Source organism: Ooceraea biroi, chromosome 1 (genome assembly GCF_003672135.1).
Source record: "Ooceraea biroi isolate clonal line C1 chromosome 1, Obir_v5.4, whole genome shotgun sequence".
NCBI classification, from domain to species: Eukaryota; Metazoa; Arthropoda; class Insecta; order Hymenoptera; family Formicidae; genus Ooceraea; species Ooceraea biroi.
In genome coordinates, this window is record NC_039506.1 from 1750340 (window position 1) to 1768827 (window position 18488).

An 18488-nucleotide genomic window follows, 5' to 3' on the forward strand; every position below is an offset into this window, starting at 1 on the left:
TACCTTCTTTTAGTACGGAATCATATTACTCTTAGAAAGTACATGCACATTTGTTTAATCCTTCTTATTAAACTTGTCGAGTTTTCATACCAATAGTTTTTGTAATTTACTTTCCATCAACGATTGTCATTTCTTCTTCTTGCTATTTGCAAGGCTCTTTGAAACGATTCATAATTTCTCTGATGAAAATTTCATAGATTCCAATGTTATTCCGTCTCGAATTTTACATTTATACGTATTGTTTTGTACATTACCTATCCAACATGAATCGAAAACATACACATACACACATGTACACTACCAGACCATCAAAAATTGATTTATTTTTCGACAATCTGTTTGCTTGGTTTTCTTTTCTCATGGTCCGTTACTGTCTGATTTAGAAATTCCTCGTTCCAGTCTTTGTTTTGCCATTTGCTGCAAATAGCGTAATACATTGTATCTTGATAAAACTACGAAAGATCATTTTCTTGTTTATTGATCGTTGTTCATTGAATATTATGCATCTGAGTATTCAATCTTACAGTTTCGTTTTTAACCATGACATTTTGGAAGAGAATGTTACTGAATGTATAATATTTTGTCAAAACCATATGCAAAGTAAATTATTAATTTAATTTTATTTAATTTTATATTTGAAGCTAACGAGTTTTCCATTACACTCTGTATATATAATATATTGTATATGAGGTAATATATGAGATTGCCACCACCGCGACTAGTAAGGTCGCGATACTGATGCGCGATATATTTACAGCTAATTACGTATCATTAAAGTGTATCGTTGTTGCGCGGTATAAGTTCTTGCAACGTATGTATAAGTATGTATAATTATGCAACGAGCACAAATTTGCTTTAACTCTATATCTTATCCTGTACAGAGATCTTGTACAGAGATAAGTAAAATATATATAATTTATTCGCATCACTTTTTGATGATGTTGCTTTAACGCGGATTCGCGGATTTCTACGGTAATAAAGAGAGATATAATATCAGTAAGAGACAATATCGGTAAAATCTTCCATCTTGCGCTCTCAAGAAGAAAGTGACATCTTGATATATCGCGCTACCACCTTAGCGGTGGTGAACAATGGCTGTGCCTACTTACATTTGCCGGCCTCGTCCAAACACGTCAAATGCGGCTGCACAAACATGATCAGGGATAGAGAAGCGATAGAGGCAGTGCGAGACACGTGTTAGCCTCTAGAAAGCGAATCGATAGGTGTGAGCCGGTATTTATCGCGACGATCCGTACAGTAGAATTTGCCCAATCTAAAAACACGCGTCTAGAGTTGTCGAACACAACCATTGCAGGCCCTGCATGTGTGTTGCAGAAACGTTGATAAATCACGATTCTAAACCTGTTTAAAAAAAAAGAAAACCAGTATGTTTGCATAAAAGATATTATTTTTCCATTTTCCGTCGAGATATAAATATTTGCACGAAACATCCGCGCGATCTAGTAACAGGCCAGAAAAATTGGGCGAGATAATCCAATAAAAAAATTCGGACGTTGTGCCTAGATCGGTAGAGATAATCGATATCGCGTTATCTGGATGCGCGGTTGATTAAATTGGAAACGCGACTATCGCTGAGTACAAATCGGGACATTTCGTTGGGTAGGAGTGTAAATTAATATGTAACCTCGTGCACCGCTCTCTCGTGTCGCGTACTCTTTAACCTTTCTGTAATACATGCTCACCAGAAATAAAGACATGAGACGCGACGTGCGCGCTCGCGCGCATCGTCTATGCAGCGCTCTCCAATTATTCCTGATTGCCCTCCGAACGTTCGCGCACAAAGTGCTCCTGCGGGACGAGAGCTGCGAGAGACCGGAACAAGTGGTTAGCGTTACATCGCGTGACAACGATGCCACTTTAATTACGCGTATACGTTACCAGCTCGAACTCGCGCGCAACCCAGAATATTGCGAGAGGTTCGATCCAGGCGCAATATGTACGCTCGTTTACTTGGAAAAGTGAAAAACCACCGTTGCGTTGTCTCCCGCTACTACGGCGAACCGTGGGGCAAAATTTACCAGTCTCAAACAATCATAATACGCACGATTTAAATAAACTGACTGTTTTTCTTTTCTTCGAAATCTTGAGAGAATTCTCTTCAGATTTCAAGTCTTGGACCGTTTACTTTCAATTTGATTTTTCGACTGTAGAAATTTAGTCTCATTTTTTCATATCAGTTTTAATATGTTGTATTAAGAAAAGAGGTAAAACAATCTTAAAGGAGACAGCTTCTCGAAAGAAATCCAAGTGACGTTAATCCCAAGTTTGTTACTCGTGGCTGTTGGTGCAATTTGCCCTTTGTCGCGGCCAAACGTAAAGTACCTCCAGAGAGGGATTACTAAAATTTCTTTTTCTACTTACGTTACAAGTTGAGGTATAATTCAGATGACGATTTTTCCGATTCAGAACTAAACCGATTTGATTTAGTTTAGAGTCAGAGTTAAATTACCTAACTTGCCGAGTGACATTGAGTGCATTTAATCGTAACCATCTTTGCAATATCGAGAAAGAGAGAGAATTTTCACAAAAACTGAAATTATATCATTTACTCTCTCCCTTGCTGTGGAAACAATTTTCACATCCTGGAAACCACCCGGAAAAACAGAAAACGATTGGTGTTCTTCTATGAAAATCAACAAACAATCGTAGCTGCATCGATAACATAGGAAATATGTTGCGATATGCGTGCTCTTATTTATATGTATTGTTTGTTTCAACTATTACTGAAAACAGCAGATTTTCTTTGTGTCAAAGTTTTTTCGTTTTTAAAGAAATATGAAATTTATAACGTCAGAAGAATATATTTAGAAGAATACAGTGTCTACTTGATGATAAACTGCAAATTTTTCTGATATTAACATTAATATTATTTTTACTGTGAAATAATAAATTGATGAATATCATTTCAAATAAATAGGAAAACGCTTTTATCTGGAATTGGTATTTCTGAGATTAACAGAGTAAATGTACCAAAACGGACTTTTCTGCAAAGAGAGAATCTCGGCTGACAACTAGAAGTGACATGATTCGGTAGGAGACACACACACACACACACACACACACACACACACACACACACTCACTCTCTCTCTCGATTAGCTTGCTATGCCAAACACTCTGTCAGAACTTGCGCAGAGTAGGTTCCCATTTCGGATGTTCGGTGCTTCGCGAAATTCTCGGTGCATGCCTCATGTACGATCGAGTAGCCCCATTTCCTGAATGTGCTTATGTGCACAAATAGTTGCGCGAATCTCACCATAAAACTATTCAATTTAATATAACTCCTTCATCTCTCTATCATGCAATTGAACAATTGAACAAGATTTTTATTCGACAGTTATGTATTTTTGAATTATTTTATTACATAGAATTATAGTTAGTTTTCTCGACTATACCACTATAGCAACGTTCTACGGGTAAAAGAATTACATATTCCTTAGTGTGCCGTTTCTCCACGCGAGGGAAATATTCAGTAGGTAGATTATTGGTGTCTAGAGACGAGCCCGTTATCCTTGGTGCTAAGTGCGTGCCAAATGGCACCTGCGGCGTTGCAAAAAAAAAGAGGTCGGGAAAAGGGGTAAAGTGGGAGAGTAAAATGGGCTTCGTACGAGGAGTGCGACCCACAGAGCGTTGGGAAGCGACCTCCTGGGAGAACGTGTAGAGAAAGGCGGAACCCTCCCAAGGTTCGGGATTGCTGAGAGATGGGAAACGACGAAGAACGCGAAAGGGGGAAAACGGCGAGGCGGTGGTGGCGGCAGCGGCGGCGTCGCGACGCGGTGCTGTCTCGAAAGAAGAATCGCGAAGTCGCTCGAACGGAGGACCGTCACGACGTTGCACATGGCAACTCCCAAGGAAGATCAATATCCCCACCAATCGTATTTCCCTCGTCTTTCCCTACGGTATACTGTCTCTCTGGCCGCGTACTATGCGAGATATACCCGACTTTTCTTCTTACCTCGCGCTTTTCCCTCGATCGCATCCACCCTTACGCGAGACGCGCGCGAATTGCCTCCTTCGAGCCCTTGGGTACATCTCTATTTTCCCAATGTGCCGAAAGAGATACTAGGTCACGATTGATCCGTCGTATGGTGTTAAATATTCGGTGTTCTCTTCGCAGGCTCTTGACTCCGATCTGTACTTGCGTTTGCCTGACACGCTCGATTATCTGGAAATATCTCTGAAATTTTCAACTTTTCATATTCTACATCGGAATGCGTTGTTTGAATAGGAAAAATATGCGTGTATGTAGAAATTAAATCTCCCTCTAAAATTTCATTCTAGACAATATGGCTTATAAAGAATCGCGGAGAATACGAAATACAAAGGAGATGTTAAGTAAAAATCTGAAACACAATCATATATATATATATGCATATCATATGCATATGAACATAAACATGGATATAAATAAAAGATATTTTTATATTACCTTCATTAAAAACGTATAGTGGCGTTATCGCGTTATTCGATGTGACTCTACTTTTATTCGCGACTTTATCAGCATACGAAATACTCGTATGTTGCATTTTACAAGGTTGTTATTTATGTATTATCGATTACGTTTCTGTTAAGTCAAATAAATGGCATCCTGGAATCAAAAGGCAATCGATGTAAATATCATGCGTACCGGTGAAAGGTGTCAAAGAGAAATGGCGTTTGCAGTTACAAAATTGAGTACTTGGAGCGGTATATCGAGTGAAATCGTTTAGCTGGAACACGTGGTTAAAATGTGAGTTCATGTCCCTGTAATTTCCGACGCGCATGTCAGCTGCACAAGTATTGGCTTGCGACAACGGAGCATTTAGTTTTTATAACTGGTTGAAAGAGCTCTGTATATATCGAGTATACCATATATACTGCGTACGATATTACAGCTTTCAATGCTGTTTAGTAAATCTCAATGTTTCGTTGTTTGCTGAAACTGAAAACGTGACTAAATGGAACGTTATTTTGTTTCTTATCTCTTACGATTCTTTTTTCAGTTGTGGGTCATGTGTAACGGGATCAATTTTATATTTTATTTAGTATTGTGCTTTGCTTTCTAGCAACATGACAAATTTTATTTTTCACGATATACACGATATTCTCTGATAAATTAATCGAAATTTAATAACGTAGACCAAAGGTATAGCTAGAGGTCATGACAAAAAAATATATCTTTGATACCTTGATCGGAGAAAATTATATCGCTTGTTGATAACCCGGATTTCAAGTGACTCTAATGAATCTTCATGCCGTTCATAGTTTTATTAAGATATTGGAAATAAATGGCACGGTAAAATCGCAGTGAATAGAAACTATATGTAAGTTAGTTTCGCAACCGATAGAGCTGGTTGTCTGTTTGATCCCTGTTCATTTCGAAAGTTTCTCACGTGTCGCGTTTCCATTTCATCGACTTTGCGCTTGTATCCTGACGAGAATTGTTCGTTAATGTTCTTACTTCGATTCACTGACGTTGAAAAATTGCATTCTTCAGATATCGAGAGTACTTTTCTCTCGCTGGTCATTCATGCGATTCAGGTGGAAGAGGTCTTCGCGATGAGCTTCTACAAATTTTATCCAATTTTTTTATTAATTTTTTTCCCGTAATAATGTTAGCCTTTTGAGGTTGGCTTTAATCGCTATTTTTGTGTTTCTTTAATGATATATGCCTTGATGATGGGGTTAGAATCGGAAAGATGACGATAGAACTGAATAGTAAAATTAAATTCTAGTTATATGTATAATATAATAATATTCTCAGAGAATATGCTCGTAATACATCATGCAAGAAGATTGACGTGATAACGTGTGTGCTGCACCACATTTCAAAGCATATGCGCGTAAATCTTGTATCCTTTATTCCAGATTTCGGACCAGACAAAATGAGAACGGAGGTACTTGTTTTGGCAATCATAATGAATGGATGACACGCGAGCCTTTCCGTACAAATGTGCGTTTAACAATTGAGAATACAAAGAGGAAAAAGAGAAAAGAAACGCGCGATCGAACGAGCTTTTGTTGTACGAGGAAGAATATCCGTGCGAGAAACTATATTGCATTAAACGACCATGATTTATAATGCTGCAAAATTAATGCATGTTTTTGCGAATCTATTTTTCTTGGACGAACTTGAGAAATGTAAACCATTTTCGTGCATGTTCGTCGTTACATGCGCGGGTAATGGGTATACATACGTAGATACCTTTTACGTGTTTTTACAAAACATTAAAATGTTATTTTTTACAAAACATTAAAATGTTGCTATTCGAGCTTCTTCGGATATGCTAACAGAGTAAATTGCATCTAGATATCGACGGTATCGCAAACCTCGTCGATAACGTAACAGGCTAAGTATCAGGCTGAGTAGATACACGAAGCCGCTATCATTTGCATCTTCCTGTAGGGCGCAGATGGGGCATTTACATACTTGAACGTGCAAGTACGCTAAGTCGTGTCTTTAGTTAAGCGTACATGCTAATTTTCCGGTACATTGTGCGCTTGGTAACAAAGATGACGCTTTTGCCGTTGTTTTTCGTTACACGTATCACTATAGTATCATCACTATAGTATATCTGGTATACTGTAGTAACTTGTGTCAGGCATACGAGACTCGTCACTCGGCTTAAACGCAGCACGGACGGTTTTGCAACGCTGCCTCGGAGAACAGCAGTGTTTTTGACGTTCAAAACACGAGGGCAGAATGAAAACCAGGACTTAAAATCTTATTAAATATACTCCAGTTGAGTGTCCTACTAAAAGCGAACGTGTCATGTAATGTTTGAGATAAATGGAGATTGAACAAAAAAAAAGTTAAATCATGCAGAGATTTACTAATAGGGACCTACATGTGATCAATTTGAATAATAAATTATAACGTGGTATTCTGATAGGCGCTGCTATGCCTACAATTAACAAGGTACGATAATCGTGAACGCGAATCAGATGTAGATGGATATCAATAGAATATGTATTTATTATATATGTATTTTATTAATCTGTGGTTTGACATCATTTGAGGGACAAAGTGGATGCTGTCACAGGTACGTGTTGTTTTTACAGTTAAGAGGAAAACGAGCGTAATCCGCGTTAGTCTGTTGAAATGTGCTTTCTTATGTGACCTGCAAGTTTCGTACTACAGAATTAATGAACCGTATTCTAGACTAAAGCTACGGTAGTTAATTACTTGGTTGAGGGTAGACAAGAATAAAAACGTTTTACCAGACATTTCCATCTTGCTTTTAGACGCGGAGCGTAAAATGGAGATCTGTTGCAATAGTCTTTATCTTAAATGTTGAGGCGTTACGTAACATGGCAAAAATGCATAATTTCGCTATAACTTTGCTACTGAAAGCATTATAGCGGAGAACCTTTACAAGTTTTACGCCGGAACGTCGGTCGACACATAAGTTTTCGCTGATTTTCCGTAAAAATTTTATAAAAGAAACTTTCCAAAGAGAAAAAAAAACGGTTCTTGCAAACTATTTGTTTTTAGGAACAATTTACAAAAAAAAGAAAGGAAAAGAGAAAGAATGGGGTACGCGTTTGGAGAAGTAATCGACTGATGAAAAAACTCATCGGAGTTTTTGCTTGCCGAATGTAACGTGCTTCCTAATTGCGTATCCCGCAGTGACGGTGCCAGCGGCAATTTTCGCTTTATGGCTGCGACCATCGAATATTTGACGAATGTCGTATCAGCGCGTGTGACATGATTTGTTCCCGTTGGATTTATCAACCACTGAAGCCCCTACGCGACAGATTTTCGGCGCCGGATCCTGTCATCTTTGCAAATATATTGTTATTTGATTGCGTTTTTCAAGCTAAAATTTAAAGATTTTACTTGAAAAAAAATTATCCGTCATATCAATCTCAAATTTTTAATATTTTAATTTTTTATATTCTATACGTTTTAATCGAAACTTTAGATTTTCACGAAAGACTAAACATTGCCGTACGACCTGAAATATATGTAGTTATATACTTTAAAAAAAATACTTTATTAATTGTCAGTTGTGTAACTTTCGGCAAATGATGTCAAAAACAAGTATAGCGGCCTTGAAAAGTGTAAAGAAATAAAAAGGAAAAGAAAGAGAAAATGCAATGTCATATGTGTAATCGTCCCATTAATCAGCAGAAATGTTTGAATTGCAACGCTGTGTATTCGCTGATTTGTCGGAAAAGTTTCGTGGGTGTCGAATGCAATTCGAGTGTAATTTCAATTTGTATGACTGCGTATAGCTCACCGCGGCAATAAACAGTAATTGTGCAATCGAATCATGTTATAACATTGAGTTTATTTAGATTGGTTTTTTTATGGTTCGGCAATCGCCTACTACTACAGTAACGAGTAAATGGTATATCTCAGTGCTCTTTAAATTGCTACTTAAGCAAACAGCTCGATGACACGCAAAGATTAGATGCAGCGAGTAACTCCGTAGCATTTCGCGTTTATTGCATGCATTATATTACTTAATGGATTATACGAGCAAGATACAATATTGCGCTAGCCGCTATTAATATGATTAAAATGACCTCGATGTGAATGAACAATATCAAAGCTAATGAATTAATGTCGCGACTTTGATAATAATTCGAAACACAATTAATTAATTAACATAATTTTAAATCTCTACTCAAATTAAGAGAATATATTTTATTTATCTATTTGAATCGTGTAATTGTGCATACGTGTACTTGCCAAGATTCTATTTGAATATTGGCATTGAAACTGCTTTATAGCCTGGGATTCATCAAAATTCAAGATTTTGAAAATTGGAACAATACTTGGTTGACATTTACGCAATTTTTTGACAAATATAAATTTAGTTCGAGCTGACACAGTTTTTATCTTTAGATGATTGCGCGTGTAATACCGCTGCACGAAATGTCCACTCCAAGTGTAACCTAACTGTGTTAATTGTTTAAATTCATTACAGTAAAAGTTCTCATGTTCTCCCCAATGACCCTCTCACGATTGAAACACGCATGAACGTGCATGTTTTATGGAGCTTGAATATGAACTCGACCAACTGTGAAACATTTGTTAAAATACAAGTTTGTGGCACCTTTCCCTGTTACATGCGTTAGGTGATTCATTTGTTAATTGCATTGCTCCGCTAAACGTTAATTGGTTCAAATCTAATTAATTACGTACAATATGCGCATGTCCAATCGTGAAATGTCACCAGACATTGCATGATTTAAAAAGCAGCACTCTATCCGGACTGGATTAATTAGGCACGCCTAATTATCCATTATATCTGGTTTTCTTGGCGTTAACGAGCTTCGTCCCTAGATTAGCGAATTTTATCTCTTGCATTACAGCTCGGTACCAAGATCTAGGAAGAGACAGAGTGAAGCAATTATCTCTCGGATAATTTTACTTTATCCAACTTTATCCGACGCTTAACTAAGATGAAGGAATTAGACAAATCCCATGGAAACGGTAGAGAGCATTAGATTTCGGAAGATAAACATTCTAGGCTTTCCTTCAGATATCTTTTCCACACATCGGTTTCGATTTTCACGAGTGGATGATAAAGCACGACATGTCGACTCGACGATAGTTTTATTAAAACGTGACACCCCCTACTTGGTGTTTAAGAATATCGGCAGTTGAGTTGTCGGCAGTGCTGCCAATGTCGGGCAGGACGTGACATCAACCGTAATTTATCGGATCGTGAATGCAGGCATAATTGGAATTTTAGAACGCTTGGAACCTCACGGCAATTGCGGTTTCCGTTGAGAGAGGGACTTTGCGCACTTGAAAATCGTGCTGACTCATGGCAAAGCTATCGCTGTAGGATTTTGACCTGGCCCGTGCCAAGAATCATCGACCTCTTCAATACAATTTTCAATTTCAATTCAAAAGTTGCATTATTCAAAAGCTACGCGCACGTACGTTTCTATAAAATAACATAATGATCACATCTGCTCTTTATCGATCCGATTTCATATCTAAAAACGAAGTATACAAAAAAACAGTCGTTTTCAAACGGAGGTTGTTACGATCGTAAAGGCAAAACGAGTGTCTTATGTAGAAGAACGTCAGTGAGGCTGTACGCGATCAATGAATTTTTCAATATCGACCCTCTTGCTTTTACAATCAGCACGTTCACGATTAAGCTACCGCAAACACAAGATGGTTTTAGAGTTTAGCGTCTAAACCGTAACTACAAGAAGGCCACGAGCCAAGGAAGCCCTTAGGCACGTGTCGTGCATACGGGTTAAGTGCTTTCTATCTCATTACTGTGTAGGCTACGGTCACCCCGGTCATGAGTAGAGATGTTGGATACACAGGGGCTGCACCCATCTTTACGGACCTTTGTACTCGTATCTCGGAAACCATATAGACTCTATTCACGGTTCGGCGTAATGGAGATGGCGTAACTACGTTACGATAACGTCAACGCATCCTACTTTGTACAAGTTGCAACTTTTCTCGTACCACTCGTTGCCAAACGGATCGGACTGCTGAAAGATGCTCTTTTTGTTCCATTCATTTTCCTGTTAAAAACATTACCTTTACGCAATTGCGTGTGATTTTTGTTGATTTATCTTTATTTTTACTTAAATTTTGACTTAATGGCGAAAAACGCAATATCTCGATATCGGACAGATGCGCAGTAGCGCGAAATGTTTTCTAAATATCTCGGTGGTGCATACGTATAGATATAGACCGTGCCGTTAAGTCAACGTTATTACGTAAACTCATGTTTACGCGACGGTTATGGTCACTATGTCAGATCTTCATGGCTACTGTGTGGCCCATGCGGTATTAGGAATACCCTTAATGTCATCATCAAGCGTTTCCAAGCAGCGGAGTTACGTGGCTCTATGTATACAGAGTGGTTCGACGTAAACATCTCGTCGTAAATTAGGACATCGCCCGTCAGATCTTTGAGAATGATCCCGATCTTTAGGATATTGCGGCAATCCGCAAAGCGCGCCTGCGCTTTTAAGAAACGCTTCTTTTCGTTTTCGGAAAATATAATATTTGCGGTGGATATTGTTTTCACGAACGGGCGCGACGCAACAGATCATCGAGAAAAAACGCAGCTGAAATTATGGATGTTTCAAAAACGTAGAGACCAGGAACGTTTAACTTGTTAAAGGTCATCATTGAAATGTAAAAATATTCTAGTTATACAATATTGCAATCCTACCGTAATGTACCATGAATAATTCTTGGTAATTTTCTGCTAATTATTGGAATATCATTTATAACGAATTCATAACGACGTTTCTCCTACGTACTTGGAATTATATATTCTTCTCAATCCTGCTCGTGAACATCCATAAAAGTCTGAATGCTTAAAAACTTTCTTCTAATTTTATTGTGTGTATTAATCAGAGTATAATTAAACGCGTGCACGAAATGGATCTTTTGTTCTTAATGATAAATGATATATCATATATAGTGAAATTTCTGAATGCAATCTAGTGATGTTCTTCATAAATTCGTATGAAATTTCCCTTCAAATAATTATTGTAAGAAACGATTAATAAATGTATCTTATCTTGAATAAATATCGAAACGTAAATCGATAATTTACTTTTGCTTCATGCAGATGTCTTCGGACTGACAATGTCAGATGTTAAAGAGTAAATATTATTTTCCCGTATGAAAAGCATAAACCTTTTATGGTACCAATAATGCGAGGCACTCTTCTTGAAGACTTGAACGTAATGGTTCAGCAGATACAGTTTGTTACTCACGACTGGAGGAGTTTACGCGATTTTCTCTTTTTTATTATTCCGTATCTATCGAAAATAATTTTTGTGTTAGTGTGATTTATATTTTTAATGCGTCGCGTCGTGCACGTTGCTCGACGAATGGATTAATGATACTCAGTTGTGAATTCACAAATTTCAGGGGTACAACCTATCATGCTGTTCTTCAAATGTTTCATTCCTGTAAGTATATGTCGAGTGTGAGGGTGAAGCGCTCAAAGCACGGCACGCAAACTTTATATTATACATTTTATATTGCACTTAACTGTTCATAAATTCTCTTTAAGAAAAGAAAACAAATTTATGAAACGCACCACCACACTGATATCTGCTTTGCCAAGATGTGACTCAACGCACGGATACTAATGTACCAATATCGAGAACTGTTTCGCTTTTACCGCATTACTTTTTGTCTTATAAATAGTTATGTAAGTACTATAGAATGTTCTCTAATCTCTAATTTCTCAAGTCAAAAAGTAGAGCGAACGTCTGTTTATCGCATCTTTAGAGTATTTTTCGATTTCATGATTACAAGTATAATGTCTTTGCAACTGTCGTTGACTTGATATTTTCTCTGAATTTTATTTGCATCAACATTATATAAATAATATAATTATAAGAAGGTAAATATATAAAAGAACCCGTTTACACTCGACGAATCGGCCAGACGAGTCAACGATGCAAATCTTTAATTAATTTTGTAGAAATGGTAGAAACTTAGCTTATCACAGCTTGCCAAGACTGAGTGAAGTTGATGCTGATTTAATTACAAATTCGTGATAGTATGGAATGTTCATTATCATGTCTGCGTGAGTTGCGCAAGTGCTTATTCATGTTTTCACGAGAACGCTCGGGATACATACAAATATTGTGACTAAATTTGTTCAGTTTATAAATTGCGGATGTACTCTGCGTCACTCTGTCTAGTTAGATGGAATGTTCGATTATTCGTCGAGATGTGTCAAGTTATTTTGGAAAAATGTTTTGGAAACCTGTAGAATTCACGTGTTATTCGTCGCTGCGTTTTACAATTGTTGCATAGAGATGCATTGGAAACTTTTCTCTACGTTAATAGCAAAGGCGGGCAAGCAGGTGAAGGGATGAGAAAATTGTACGCGGAGAGAAGAGGGATTTAGACCGCTGCTCCGGAAAATTAATCAAGAAACGAAATTACTTTCGTTGACGAGACCTCCGACATTCCAGTTCGCGCGCATGAGCGTAAGGCATTAGCGCCTGATATACGATGCTGCTGTACTACTCGGTTTGCCGTGGACTCGCGTCATGTCAAGGGATCAACCAGTCTCTGATTCGAAATTCAAAGTAACGACTTTCTGGAAAGTCATTACTTTTTCTTTTCCGGATTTTCCTTTTACCCAACATTCGTTCGAATCTTACAAAATAGATAGACTGATGATCTTTCTGCTATAACATTTTGTGGATGACACGGATCTTTATTTAAGCACGCGCGTTTTTTTTAGAGAACGTACGTTGACGTTTTCTTTCTGCTTATATGACATGTTATGTTTAGTTTTGATTGGTATTACGACTGTACAATCCGAGAGTGCTTTGCCGTGCTTTTGTTCGCGCCATTCGAAAAGGAAGTACTCCTAAGAGCGAAACGTTTATTCAGTCATTTCTCGGGAGCCGCATGGAGCGAGCAGGAAATGCTCCCCTATTCGTAACGCGCATCCATCGCGGACGGACTTATAAGGGGAGAAAAACGCGAAAGTGACACTATGTAGTTTTCAGCGTATGAAAAGAACGGAAGGAGGAAGCGTCCTTGTCTAGATCTGAACGTACTTCTGAATACCTCGTAGCAGCTTCCCGGTGTTCCTCCGGGACGAAACGAAGACTCGCGCAAGATGCGACGTAATTGTATAATGCTCGATTTTCCTATGCAGGTGCAAATTCGCAGCAATAATGATACTTTTCTGATTCGTTTATTGGGAAATGATATTATCACCGAGAGAGAGAGAGAGAGAGAGAGAAAGAATACAGAGCACATGCTACATCATGTTCTTTAGAGAATGTGTAACATTGAGTTAACGCGAGGAAGGCGACCGTTCCTGAACTCCATTTATTCACAAATGTACTTTTGTCAATCTATTTTTGTTTCGTTTTCTTTTCTTTTCTTCTTTTCCACTTTTTATGCTTTTTATCCGAGGGCGATGCCCTATTCCCTCATTCATTTTCCTTCCACTTTAACCTTCGAATAATCGCGTTTGTACATAGTTGTCATACGCATCGATTCCGGAAAGCGTGTCGAGTTTGATATCCGCATTGTGACGGAAACTGGTAAGAACACCTTCCGTTTTCTTTTCCGTCTACACTTGGATTTTCTGTTTTCATATCAAAATCAGTAATGCAGATTGGAATTTAAAAATTTGAAGCTCTCTGTATCGTCGGAATGTTCCTCAAATTGAAAATGTGTATCTTGTAAAAATTTTGAAATGTCAGAAAATCGTATTTTGAGACGTTTATGTAATATAATTTTTCATTGTGTAATACGCGAAGCAAGCAAAGTGACGTTTCAAGTATTGAAAAAAAACAATCTTTTTTTTCAATTTGAGTAACACGAGGCTCAGGATGCATGATGTCTTGACCGACACGGAAATCAATATCACAAAGATGTGTACACATATCATATGGGAAGATCCTAGAATTTTATGCGGTTGACATCTTTAAAATTTATCACATGTCTCGTGCATTATCTCGGTCAGCTCGTTCCAGCGAGTAGTACGTGTCGCTACATCTCTCGAGCGATGCGCACCAAATTCTGCCAAGTTTCTGCCAGTCCAACTTTAACCCCATTTCTGTGGTTTCCTCGCAGATGAGCCAAGATGATCGGACAAAACTACACTTTAATGTGCCACGTGCCTTGAGTAGAATAGACATTTGAATAGGATCGAAAAGTTTTTCCTTTTAGGAAAAGAAATCGAGTTAACGTGTTCATAAACTTATCAGTACGAGTTTCTTTCCACCAGAAAAATTATTATACCGAAGACGACTTCTAAAGTGTAATTGTATTTATTTTTGGTTGTGCCATGATTCACAAAATCTAAATAGCGGGAGAATTTTCATATCCTTATCACATTACACATATGGCGTCGTACGTGACCATCCAAAGTCTTGAAATTGAAAAGAGGATTCTTCATCAAGCGTTGTCTTTAGTTTTTAATTTAGTTCAGGTATATGTATTTTCCTCTGTATCGATATTATTTTTCACTCAACCCGATACCGCTTCTCCGCCTATATGTCTGCCTAGATTTCCTTCCTCTGTTCCTTCCTTCATCTTTCACTCCGCATTCGGTCCGCCGTCTTTCCCGTTCCGTCCAGAGGGGCGATTGACGTATCGATTCCAGAAGGGTGGTGCAGTCTGGCCTTCGCCACCGTGTCTGCGTGGTCCAAAAGTGCTGGCGTCGTCTGTCCCGCCGTTCTTCGTCCCCCGCGGCTGTCCGCCTTCCTCCACAATTCTCCTCCCTTTCCTCTGGTATGCTCTCCTTGTCTGAAAATCGATGGGTCGAGTGCTCTCGGTCGAGCGCGTGAGGATCCGCGGCGACGAAAGTCCGCGTGTGAAATGTCCACGTGAGAAATCGAGAGATCACCACCACCACCATCACGTGATCTCGCTCCTTGCATTTCTCCGATAACGTCCCAAATTCCGGTCTGATCGTTATCGAAAAACAATCAAGTGCTACATATAATCATTGAAACGTATAAATAAAATAATCATTTACCTGCCGATAATAAATCGCGTATCCACTAGTGATTGTTATCAATCGTAAAATTCTTTCAACACGTGACGGACGTTTAAATGTTCTTTCTGCATAGAGTGCTGGCACATTCGCGCAAATTCAAAATTGCTTCAAAATTGCAGAATTGGAGAAAGTAAGTTACATTTCAAGAGTTTACATATCGCGTATCGTGACATACAGGTGTTGCATACAATCTTTTTTCTCCACTCACAGTTTGTTCTTCTTCGGATTTTTATTATGTTTTCCCGCGCTTTCGTCAAAATTAAATATCGAACTGGAAATGTGCCAACGAAAGCGAATAAATAGTTAGGAGTGAATTGTACTTTTATCTCACACTTATACATATAATAAGGTCTATGCGTGTGCGTCCACGTATGTATGTGTACAGAAGCGATATACTTATCTTAGAACATGTAAAACTACCTGAAATTTTCGTTCAAGTTACTTAAAATACTACATTGTGCATTAATCGCGTCTTCATCGCTAAATTACCGTCTACCATTTATTGAGGATGGCAGGCAAATTATAATATTATACATTATTTCACCATGAGCTCAATTACGTCCTAATCAAGTATTTGATGGACAGACTTGCTCGTTGAAAATTCTCTGCTTTTGTCTATAACAGGACAGATAAATTCGATTTCGATGTACTGAAAAATGAGTTTTTACTCGCAATGAGCTACCGTAACCCCACAGGGCGCAACCTGCCGTTCGATCGTTTCTACTTGGTTACTTCAACAGGTAGGCCAGTGCGGCAGCATCAGTTGCGGGATGGTTTAATATCCTTATGGATGAACGTCAATTTTAATGCACTCGTAGATTACATCTGATTATTTGAAAATACCAAAATACATTGCATTCATTAAAGATATTATAGAAATCATGAATCCATGGATTGAAAATTGAGAAATCCCTCAAGAGGCAAAAAAACCATTGTAATATTATATTTTATACATGTCGTCTATTATTATTAGATATTTCTTTTTACAAATGCTATATATATTTTTGTTGAAAAATTCTCAATTACATTTGGTTCAGTGGCTCGTTAGCTATATGGTCGAAATAAAACTTGATTTATTATAATACATGAGAATTCTTCCTTTGCAAATGGAATTCAATGCAGTTTCGAGGCTTGTTCTAAACTTGACAGAATTTGAGAAAATAATTTGTTTTTCATTTGAATACTTTATCACCGCGGGATTCTTGCATCAGTTTGTACTCACGTAGTGAATTAGGTATAACGCGTAAGCACGAAACGGCAAATCCTCTTAGAGCAGGCTCGAAGACTAATTCGCTGCGTTAGAGAGATACGCGAGGTGAATACGTGGGCGTGCTATACGAATACTACTACGGATACAGAAAGGCACGATTGCTCTGTCGCAGACGGAAATGCAATTTGTAGCGACTTTACAATGGAATGGCATAGCTTTATGATATACGCCTATACGTACATCACTCGTTACTTCTAGTGCTCATTCGCGTTTGTGACACCAGTGTTTCAAGCCTACAGTCTATCGGCATAAACTTTGCAGAAACTCTTTGCTATAGAGACCAACATCAAAGTATTTCGCGCGCAATTATTTATCGTTTGTTTGAAGACAGAGAGAGAGAGAGAGAGAGAGAGAGAGAGAGAGAGAGGGGAGGGAATAATTAAGCTCAATCTAAGATCTTTTTATAACTTTTCGTAATTCTTTGAAATAACATTATTGAAACTTTAATCTCCCATTTTTATCGAGTTTTTACATACATGCATTTTTGTTTATTTCTGGAAACTATGAAAACACAACAGTAAAGTATGCGGTTACGACGTTGGAATTGTTCGGCGATTCCACGCTCAGCGTTCGATAAATAAATGACGTTATAAAATTTGGCCGAACCGACTTTTGGACATGATCCAAAGACGCAACGCTCTACTCGAACCTGAACATCGGTCTTTTTAAGTTGGTTTAGCACGTTGTTTACGGTATACCATGCCGTTATGACGGTATTAAAATAATCCTCTTTAATTCAGTCTATATTATACTTTATGCGAATTTAAATCTTTCCGATAGCACGACATCTTGGTAAAACCAAAGCTTTAATATTTATACTGATAATTAAACAATGGAGATTAAATACGCATAGCGGTATATCGTTCGAATATTCATATCAGCTACTATATACTTCGCAAATTGCCTTTTACGTATTTCATTGACACAGAGTTGGGTAACTTGAATTTTAAAAACGACAACGTGTTAAATTTGTGATAAATTGGATTATAAGTAAAATATATCTGCTCTTGTTATAAAACTAATAAATTTCTGAATGGAGAAATTGTGCGTAACATCAACCTTTGTTTTAACATTTAAAAGCAAATGTTCCAATTAAAGCAATTTAAGCGAGTATGAGAAAGCAGCAGTGCAACGTACGCACGCTGTATATACATTATTGATACACACACGTATATATACATATACATATGTAAAACAAATGAAATAATTTTCTCAAAGAGGTAGAGCTTGCGTACTTTGATTGTTTATTCGCCAATTAATCGATACAATCACACTGATGCACTTTTAATCTAGGTTAATTAGAAGAACGAGGAGTAATTACGAGATTCTGATCGGGGCGTGGCTAATGCCAAGCTGACCATTGTTTGACACGTCACCGCCATTATCGGCGGTTGATTAATGAAATTCTGCTAGTCCCCTCAAAGTGCTCTTCCGAGCTGAGAGACAACGTCGAGAACTTTGTGACGGATCATTTAATAACGTTAATGAAATATCTGTGGCTTCGGCATATGACGTTATATAGATTATTACTATTGGACGTTTTTCCTCCAAGCACGTAAGGCTTCTGTGTTTGAATCTTCTGAAGTTAAAATTTTTTAGAGAAAATTTACCAGTTGATCAATTATTCGCACTTAAACCTATTTAAACGTGATAATCGCTTGATAAATTGTCGGATTAGATTAAATAAAATTGCGCTTAAGGTAACAAAGTCTCGAAGTCCTTATTAA

General features: G+C 37.9%; 1 protein-coding gene across 15 annotated transcripts in view; it reads left to right on the forward strand.

The window, feature by feature from the left end:
- LOC105280271 overlaps positions 1 to 18488 on the forward strand; it is a 67508-nt gene that overhangs the window by 5888 nt on the left and 43132 nt on the right. Inside the window, exon 2 of one of the 15 annotated variants that reach the window (XM_011340665.2) lies at positions 11876 to 11916. The exons of the other annotated variants lie outside the window; for them this stretch is intronic. Within the exon in view, the coding sequence (XP_011338967.1) occupies positions 11890 to 11916 (27 nt within the window). The 5' untranslated portion in view covers positions 11876 to 11889. The remainder of the gene's footprint in view (positions 1 to 11875; positions 11917 to 18488) is intronic. 15 annotated transcript variants of the gene reach the window in all.